At 39.1% G+C, this 10323-nt stretch overlaps 1 protein-coding gene across 1 annotated transcript; it reads right to left on the bottom strand.

Annotated features, from left to right (window-relative positions):
- Window positions 1-4665: 4665 nt before the first annotated feature.
- Window positions 4666-5916, bottom strand: LOC149831944 (uncharacterized). Its single transcript, XM_090012302.1, has 2 exons — window positions 5690-5916; window positions 4666-4867 (listed from the first exon to the last, which is right to left on the bottom strand). Exons 1-2 carry the CDS (start codon window positions 5909-5911, stop codon window positions 4781-4783), a joined length of 309 nt encoding a protein of 102 aa, XP_089868428.1. The 5' UTR covers window positions 5912-5916; the 3' UTR covers window positions 4666-4780.
- Between the last annotated feature and the right edge of the window lie 4407 nt (window positions 5917-10323).

Below are 10323 nucleotides of genomic sequence, written 5' to 3'. Positions count from 1 at the left end.
TGGATATAATTGTTTTGATGTAAAATCTGATTTTTATGGATAATTTCCAAAGCCCCACCTAATTTTTCATCATAATTAAAAAATGTACCTATATATTTTCAAAATTTTATAAAATTGCACATAAATTTTGTTATGATTAATAAAAAAACCATGGAGAGTTTTGGCTTTACATCCGTAGCTAAAATATGACCTTGGAACATGAATAAATCACTTTTTCTCTCTTCTCCTCCAAACCTCAAAGTCCATTTTTTCTACAAATGAACTAATTTGTTGTGGCATGGAGATGATGATGACCCAAATATCAGTACATTTTAAGCATAAAACTTAGAAAAACAATAAAAATAAAAAATTGAAGGAAGAAGATAACCAATTAAATTCTGCATAATTCATATCAAACACAAGTTGGCATAAGGCCAGGAGTATGTTCCATTTGTTGGAGGGTAAAATGGTAATTTCTCTGTACTGACACAGGATAGGTTAGTGGTAAATGTAGTAAATTTTAAAGTTCGTTTTTGATCTACCTAAGCAAAGCCTTAGTGTCTTTTTGAATTTCAAAATATTAGATGCATTTTCGAATTATGCCTAAAAGTGAGGTGTCATTTTGAGAAATTTCCATTTTGTATTGTGAAATATTGGTGCACTATGGGGGTATTGATTGGTATTATCTGTACCTTCAAGGGTCAAACATAAGACATATATAGTGCATTTATGTATTCTGGTTTACTGGGGGAGGGGAAGGCAGGAGATTGCCCTAACCTTTTAACTTTTGGGTCAAGCGGCCTCTCTCAAGAGTTGAACTTCCATTTCTGCGCTGAAACCCCAGCACTTTGCCATTGACCTAACTTAATGCATACACACATGTATTAGCTCATCTTTCGCAAAACACGTACTCATTCATTTATTCCAGTTTAAGAGGGGATCTTCAAGTAACAAATTAATGTTAAAGAGTTTATTGATATTCTTGAGCAACTGCAGTGTAAGGGAGGCCCCGCTTGTCTGGTAGGAGCAGCTAGTGCCCGTCGCCTTGTGTTGAGACGTTGCAGGTTCAAAACCCAATGGTATTGTTGTATAACTGGTAGGGGTCTGCTAACTCCAGCTTGCATTAAAAAAAAAAGCATGCGTGTATATATATGTATGTGTGTGAGCGAAGCAGGTTATATGTCCCCCCCCCCCCCCCCCCGAACAGGGCAGTTAGCTACATCTCATGATCGGGGGTCCCAAAGAGCACCACATATGTAAGCATGTGCGTCTCGTATCCCCATGTTTGTCACCATTAATTAGCGTTGGAGTTTGATGCGATTGCAAAGACTTAAGTACCCTCTCCTCCATTGGTGCAAAAAAAAATGACGGTTCTTGAAAATGAGTGGTTGTAAAGACTTAAGTGCCCCGAAGATGATTATTTAAGACCCAGTCTCTGCACTGCAGGATTATCCGAGAAAGAAATCTCCCCTGGAGGAGGCCATGAACATCAACCCTCTTACTCTCTCTCTCTCCCTTCTATTTCTGCTTCTGTGCACATCCATTAGAAGATCATACATTGCTCCATCAAGCACCGACTGACCTGCACATTGACTGTTGTGGAGCCTGATTCAAAGTTTTTACCCTTACAGGAGGAAGGTTTGGGGGCTCATCCCAGCGTGGGTAGCATCATTCAACTCTCACTCTCTCTTTCTCTCTCTCTCTCCTTTCTATTTCTGCTTCTGTGCACATCCATTAGAAGATCATACATTGCTCCATCAAGCACCGACTGACCTGCACATTTACTGTTGTGGAGCCTGATTCAAAGTTTTTACCCTTACAGGAGGAGGGTCTGGGGGCTCCTCCCAGCGTGGGTAGCATCATTCAACTTGAAGAGTTGTGGAGTCTTATTTAGAGTTTTTACCCTTACAGAAAGGGGGGTCTGAGAGCTCCTCCCAGTGTGGATAACATCATTCAATTTGAAGAGTTATGGAGTCTGATTCAGAGCTTTTACCCTTACAGAAGGGGGGTCTGAGGGCTCCTCCCAGCGTGTTCATGGTCTTTTGCCCTTACAGAAGGGGGGATTTATATTTCGTAGAACACCCGTCACCGGAACGAGATGAACACCCGTCACCGGAACGACGGCTCCGCTGAGACCTCCTCGCTAGGGAGAGGAAGACGACGTGGTGGAGCTTCTGCTGGCCATCCTTAGCGCGACTGCACCGACTGGGTTGCTGTCGAGAAGGAGGGCGAGAACGGTGACTCTTAGCTTGGGCAATCTTTCTTTTGATGATTGTGGTTGTAATGTATCGTTGAAGTTAAAATGGGGTATGAAATGACAATAGAAATTGTTGAAAATTTACAGAAATAAACTAGACTCAATAACGAAGACACCACTTTTTACGGATTTGGAATATGACCTCCGGTTAGGGAGATATGACTCTGACAAGTTGGTCCTAATTTGCGGAAGACACTACAAATCGCTATAGCGATTTGTGAATCGCTATAGCGATTTGCGAAAGACACTACAAATCGCTATAGCGATTTGCGGAAGACACTATAAATCGCTATAGCGATTTACGAAAGACACTACAAATCGCTATAGCGTTTCGCGATTTACGGAAGACACTACAAATACTACAAATTGTTGTAGGAAAGCCCGATAATACTAAAAATCATTGTTGGAAGGCCCCAAAAAAATTTGGTCCGGAGGGCGCTGCCCCCCGAGCCCCCCGCCAGGGGCGCCCCCCCCTGGACCCCCTCCCGCTGACCGCGCGGCGGGATCCGCGCCGGGGGGGAGCCCCCGGACCCCCCTCCTGTAAGGGCAAAAACTCTAAATCAGGCACATAAGTAGAGAGAAAAGGGAGAGAGAGTGAGAGGGTTGGTGTTCATGGCCTTCTTCAGGAGGAACCCTTTACCTTCCTTGATTTCTTCTCTACAGAGAGAGAGGGTTTTACAGTGTTTTACGAAGAAGGAAGAAGAAGAAGATGACGATGGAGCAATGTAGGATCGTCTGTTAGATTTGCACAGAAGTAGAGAGAGAAGGGAGAGAGAGTGAGAGGTTGATGTTCATAGCCTTCTCCAGGAAGAACTCTTTGTTTCCCTTGATTTCTTCTCTAGAGAGAGAAAGGGTTTTACAGTGTTTTACAGAGAAAGAAGAAGAAGACATGTTTGTCCTTTTTTTGAACAGAAAAAGTAGAAGACTTTGAAAAGTCAACATCATCCTCGACTTTCTGGATGGAGGACATGTTTGTCCTTTTTTTGAACTATTTGTTTTTTCTTTTTTGAATGAAGGGCATTTTTGTCATTTTTTCAAACTATCACTTTATGAGAAGAATAGCAATAAAGGGTACTTAAGTCTTTGCAATAACACCAGAGTCCGATGCAAAGTTATGTCAACATACACGGGAATACGAGCCCCATGTGCATGAATACGTGGCGCTCGTTCGATCCCCCGAACACGGACGTGGGATTCAGTGAATCATCGGGGGCGAACATACACAACCCTCTCGTGTGTGAGTGTGTTTGTGTGCACAAACATATGTCTATATTTTTCAAAAATCTGCCAATGTCCAAAATCACATTTTTTTATTGTAAAAGGACCTTTCCACCCTTCTCACATGTGAATTTTCTCTAGATATGTGAACTTCTCTCTCAAATATCTAAATACATGAATTTTCTACTTTATTTGCGAACTTTCAACCAAATATGCAAATTTCCTCTCACATTTGTGAATTTTCTCTCAAAATACGAGAATAAGTGAATGTCCCAAATATGTGGATATCGTATATGTTATTATTTTCCTCCCAAATATGCACTTTTGAAGAGTTTCTAAAGGCTTTAGCGGCACTTTTGAAGTATCATTAAAAGCTTTAGCAGCACATTTGAAGTGTCGCTAAAGGCCAATCACACTTTTGAAGCAATGCTAAAGGCCAATCACACTTTTGAAGCAATGCTAAAGGCCTTAGTTTGGATCACTTTTGAAGTGTTGCTAAATGTTCATCGCACTTTTGAAGTGTCATTAAAGGCCCATTGCGTGTTTAAGGTGTCAGTTTTGCAAACAAACTTCTTTTACTAAAAATCGCATAACGGGCACAAGCAGGAGGCCATTCGCAAATGTGCGAGGACATTTGTGTGCGAAGGTAAGACATTCGCAAATGTGAAAACATTTAGGAGGACATTCGCAAATGTGTGAGAAAATTCATAAATACAAAAGAAAGTGCACATATTTTTATGCAAATTACGTATTATATATCACTACAACAGAGCAGTAGATTAGCGACGACCACCTTCCGTCGCTAATCCGTCGCTAATCCGTCGCTAACCATGTTAGCGACGGATTAGCGACAACGCGGCGACAGTATGCTTACGTCGCGAATATTTCGACGCTAACTGGCGACGGAATAATTTCGTCGCCAAGTCCATCGCTAATTGCGACGGAATAACGAGCGCTATATTCCGTCGCCAATCCGCCGGTACTAAACGGCGACCACGGCGTGGCGACGGATTTAATTCCGTCGCTAAGCCGTCGCTAGATTAATATGAATAGCGACGGAATCATCCGTCGCTAATCCGTCGCAAAAACGAAAAAAAATAAAAAAAAAAATTATTTAAAAATTAATTACGGAGAACTGTACAATTTATATTTCCTGTACAATTTATATTTCCTGTAAATAAAAAACAAACCACACAAAAAAATTCATATAACAAGTATCTATAATAATTAATCGTTCCACCTTAAAACTAAGAAGTTTAATTATTTACAATTCAACAATTACAATTAGGAAAAATAAAAAAAATAGAACTTCTTCAACACAGTCCTCTAATCATCGCCAAGATTTTGTGCGTCTTCTTGTTCATTGTCTTTATCTGTCCCTTCAGCTCCACTACCCTGATTATCGCTAGCAGCCTACACAAGAAAAGAACAGTCAGTATTGATAAACAAAATATAATGAAATAAATTACACACTATATGTGATTCTATCATGTGCTCATGTGTGATCTAAGGCAATAAAAAAACTCTATATGTGATTCTATCATGCTCATATGTGTGCTAAGGCAGTCAAAAAATTGAATATGTGATTATAGCATGTTCATATGTGTTCTAAGGCATATAAAAAAACTCTATATGTGATTCTACCATGCTCAGATGTGCTTTAAGGCAGGCAAAAAACTATATATGTGATTCGATCATGCTCGTATGTGTGCTAAGGCAGTAAAAAAATTGAATATGTGAATATAGCATGCTCATATGTGCTCTAAGGCAGGCAAAGCCAAAAATTTTATATGTGATTCTATCATAAATGATATATAACATGTTCATATGTGTTCTAAGGCAGTTAAAAAACTCTATATGTTATTATAGCATGTTCATATGTGTGCTAAGGCAGTCAAAAAACAGAATATGTGATTATAATATGCTCATATGTGTTCTTAGGCAGTAAAAAAACTGAATATGTGATTATAACATGCTTATGTGTTCTAATGCAATCAAAAAAACTTTATATGTGATTCTATCATGCTCATATGTGCTCTAAGACAGACAAAAAGTTAAATATATATATATGTGATTCTATCATGCTCATATGTGTGCTAAGGCAGTAAAAAAATTGAATATGTGATTATAGCATGTTCATATGTGTTCTAAGGCATCTAGAAAAACTCTATATGTGATTCTACCATGCTCAGATGTGCTTTAAGATAGTCAAAAAAACTATATATGTGATTATACCTGAGAGGGACCTGGAATCGAATATCCCCTATCCTGAACAGCGGCCTTGATCTCATTTCGGAGAAAGGGGGCGACGGTGTATTGGAAGTAGTTATTCAGTGATTCATTAATGATCTCGCGTACATCATCACCGGAAAGAATAGTCGGCTGCTTGGAGCTTATGTCGGCGCAAGAAGTTGGTGAGCCGTAACTGGAAGAACCAATAACTGGTGAAGTGTTCATATTACTCCCAAACCCGAACACGCGACCTTTTTTGGGTTCACCTGCTGCAGTCACCCATGCTGTAGGATCAAATGATGGATGCTGAGTAGCGTCTTCACCATATCGCTCTACCATTTGTTGCTCATATGCCTCCTACAAAATAATGTTTAAAGTATTCATTAATAATTAATGATAACATTATGATGACTTGCATATATATTGCAATGATTATTAATAGAATTAATACATACCGTTGTCGTTCTCGCCTTCTCTGATACGAAGACTCCCGTGGTCTTCCGTTTATGTGTTTCTACAAACACATCCTTATATGGTACACTGCCTCCTTTTTCTGCTTCCTGCGAAGTTAAATGACAAAAGATTTAGTACACAAATTTGCAACTATACTTATAAAATTAATATTATATATTGATGAGTTACCATTTTCTTTAGGTGGCTCCCAAATGTCTTAGATCCACCTGTGTAGATGGGCTTCGGGCATCTTCGATCGATTTTGTGAAGCCTTCGCAGAGCAATTTTTAAATGCATCTCCCGCCCACATATCGCACATTTCATCCCAGTAATCTCTCCTGATAGTAATAGGACCATGGCCCTTCCACAGTAATGGATCATCTACTACGCCAGATGCTTTTTTTGCTGCAGTCTTCATAGTGTGCAGCATGTCTGCAAATCGATTGGCAGCCACCTTCTGCCACACCTTCCTTGCATCATTTTCTTCCACCGTAGTTGCAAAGCGATTCGAAGCCTACAAATATTTTCAGAAAGTTAGTAGACATTGCTTAAATAAATTAAATATGAAACACATTAACTATGAGGAACAACTGTATACCATGAATGAGGACCACAATCTGTCTAATACCTCCTTTGGGTACTCTTTCCATTGAGCAACTGGTCCTGGTAGATGTTGAAGAAGTGAATTCCTAATCTCCCGTACTACTTCTTGTGGCTCAAACCTCGTGCTGCACATGAATTGTTACACAGTAAATATCAATATAAAATATTTAAAAGATATGCAATAATTGAAAACAAAATACTTACGGTCGATTATCGATATACACTATTCGAATGAGTCTTCTTGTGTCAGCCTGTGAAGACCCTGTTTCCTGTGTTGGCTGTTGACTTGTGCGATCAACTGGTGTAGGTGGGTCGTGTACAGGCGCAACATCATCTGTAAAAAAATACACACCAAGTTCTCAGAATGTGCATTTGAACTAATCAAGCATCTAATTAGTTATATGATATACCTATCACAGGAGCCCGTGAAGATGAAGGTTGAGCCTGGCTACTACTGGATGAGCGACCACTATAACCTCCACGAACCATATTCTAACAAATAACATATGTCAAATAATTCACATCAAGTATTACAATGCATTCAAGTCATTCACATCAAGCATTGCAATGCATTCAAATAATTCAAATCATTGACATCAAGTATTGCACTAATTCAAATCATTCGTTAATTGCATAAATTATAATACATTCAGATAAATTACAATGCATTCGAATCATTCGTATCAAGTATTACAATACATTGAAATAAAATTTTTAATCATTCACACCAAGTATTGCAATACAACTCACATCAAGTATTACAATGCATTTAAATAGAGGTTTGTAGTATAAGATTTTTTTCACTAGCTTGAGAATTCTTCCTCGTCACTAGTTTGACTTTCTTCTTCTTCTTCTTCTTCTTCTTCTTCTTCTTCTTCTTTATTGTTTGCCCATCCACTTGGTACATCATTTGGATCACATTCCTCTATGAATGTTTCATCAGCCAATAAAGATATGACATGCATATCATGCGCAACATCGTGACCATAAGCGAAGTCACAGACATCATCTGATTGATAGTAATCACTGTCTTCAGCTAACTCATCTTCTTGTAACTGATCATACTCGGGGTATAGTTTGGATTTCACCTTGCAAACTGCCCACCATTCATTTCTATCTGACTTTTTTATACTCGGATATGAAGTATAATAAACTTGTTGAGCTTGCGAGGCTAATATGAATGGTTCATATGTTCCAAACCTGGATTTATGATTCACCTCCACAATGCATGAAGCTTTGTCGAGTCTTGTTGCAGTTGGATCAAACCAATGACACTTGAATACCGTAACCCTGTTATTCATGCCTAAGTAAGTCAACTCCATTATTTTCTCTATAACACCGTAGTAATCATGTTCATTTTCACCGTAGCTGCTACCCTTGACACACACGCCACTATTTATCGTTGATTTGTTTATACCGTAGTCTTTTGTATGGAATCGATAACCATTTACGATATACCCGTTGTAGCATTGCACAACTTTGGTCGGACCATTTTCTAAATCACATATTCCTTGATCTTTAACATCACCATGGCGAACCTACGCACAGACATAAACAATTATTGTGATCACGATCAATTAAGTAACTTAGTGTTGTTTATAAGTACAAAATTTATGTTAGCTTCTTTACCAACTGTTTCAACCACTCCACAAACTTAGTTTCACGATCTTTTTGTACTTCTGCATTAGTGAGATGTGAAACTTTGCTTTGCAACTCCAGATCAAATCGTCTGCAAACCACAAATACTTATATTACCGAGCCATGTATCCACATATAGAACATAAAAGGATTTATAATTGAGTTGCATATACATATACTTACTCGATGTATGGGTCGATCGCTGAACAATTAAAAAGAATATAGATGTGTGCTGCATCTTGCTCTCGATCTGTCAATAGCCTTGATCGGCAACTACCAAATGCATGCCCAAGTCGTTGAAATATCGACAGCTTGTCAGCTACAGTTACTTGTTCTCCATCATCGTTACGGGGCGGGCATGTGTAACGTGTTGAAATATGAGGTTCGAAGTACATAGATGAGAAATTTAAAATCTCTTCTAAAGTGTACGCCTCACAAATAGAGCCTTCTACTCTTGCTTTATTACGAACCTTTTTTTTTAGGTCGAGCATGCATCTGACAAGAATATACATTGCAAATTTTAAATATCTGTCATTAAAGAGACAAATATAAAAAAATATATACCTTTCAAATGGGTACATCCATCGATATTGCACAGGGCCACCAACCCTTAGTTCATATGGCAAATGTATGATTAAATGTTCCATAACATCGAAAAATGCTGGCGTAAATATCTTTTCTAACAGACAAACAGCGGTGATGACAGAGTCCTCGAGATTCTTTACATCTGATACAATGACCTCCGATGCGCACAATGTTCTGAAAAATCCGCTCAACTCAGACAATACCCCCCATATAGGTTTGTCTAACATATCATGGAATGCTAGGGGTATCAATCGTTGCATAAAGATATGACAATCATGGCTCTTCAACCCATATAACTGTTCATCGTCAATCTTCACAGCCCGAGCAATGTTAGAGACATATCCATCTAGAAATCTCAGTTGTCTCAACCATTGACATACATGTTTTATTTGATCAGGTCCGAGCACGTACTTCGCCTTTGGTTTCAGTACTTTGCCATTATACTCTTTGAGTTCCAATTCTGGTCTTTTACATATTAATTTTAAATCCATACGGGCCTTCGGATTATCCTTCGTTTTTCCTTTAATATTCATTACTGTATTGAACACATTATCAAACACATTTTTCTCTACATGCATCACATCCAAATTATGTCGTATCAATAGGGTCGGCCAATACGGTAGTTCCCAAAAAATAGTTTTTTTCGTCCAATTGTGTTCCTTCCCAAATCCACGGAAGGGTGTAGGACTGCGGGCATCTGTTAATACATCTGGAAAGTATCGCAATCTTCTTAAAATCTCTATGCCAGACAATCTTGAGGATGGACCTTCCATTTCAGTTGTGCCTGCTGTAAATGCATTCTTTTGACGTCGGAACGGATGATCGCTGGGTAGAAATCGACGATGGCAATCAAACCAGCAAGGCTTCCTTCCATGCCTCAATCTAAAAGCTTTGGAATCCTCCATGCAGTACGGACAAGCCAACCTCCCATGTGTGCTCCAACCAGATAACATACCATATGCAGGGAAGTCACTGATTGTCCATAGAACAACGGCCTTCATGTTGAAATTTTGTTTTTTGTGGGCATCATACGTGGTAACACCGTCATCCCACAGTACTTTTAATTCATCAATCAATGGCCTTAGATATACATCAAGATTTTGGCCAGGTGAGGTCGGACCAGGGATCAACAGAGACAAGAAAAGATTTGGACGTTTCATACACAAGCTTGGTGGAAGGTTGTATGGAGTTACAAATACTGGCCAGCATGAGTATGGAGTTGATCTACCCCCAAATGGATTAAATCCATCTGTACATAGACCGAGTCTAACATTTCGCACTTCCATTGCGAAGTTCTGATGAGTACGATCAAAGTGCTTCCAAGCTTCAGCGTCAACAGGATGCGTGATTTTGTTTTC

This window comes from Nuphar pumila, chromosome 7, assembly GCF_984573655.1.
Source record: "Nuphar pumila chromosome 7, dmNupPumi1.hap1.1, whole genome shotgun sequence".
Taxonomy (NCBI): Eukaryota; Viridiplantae; Streptophyta; class Magnoliopsida; order Nymphaeales; family Nymphaeaceae; genus Nuphar; species Nuphar pumila.
This window is presented reverse-complemented; position numbering and strand designations above follow the sequence as displayed.

Bases quoted from the DNA above. Each gene is read 5' to 3' on its own strand.
- LOC149831944 (XM_090012302.1), bottom strand. From the start codon at position 5,911: ATGAACACTTCACCAGTTATTGGTTCTTCCAGTTACGGCTCACCAACT. The intron at 4,868-5,689 runs GTATAATCACAT...TTTCTTGTGTAG, and splicing joins CGATTCCAGGTCCCTCTCAG to GCTGCTAGCGATAATCAGGG.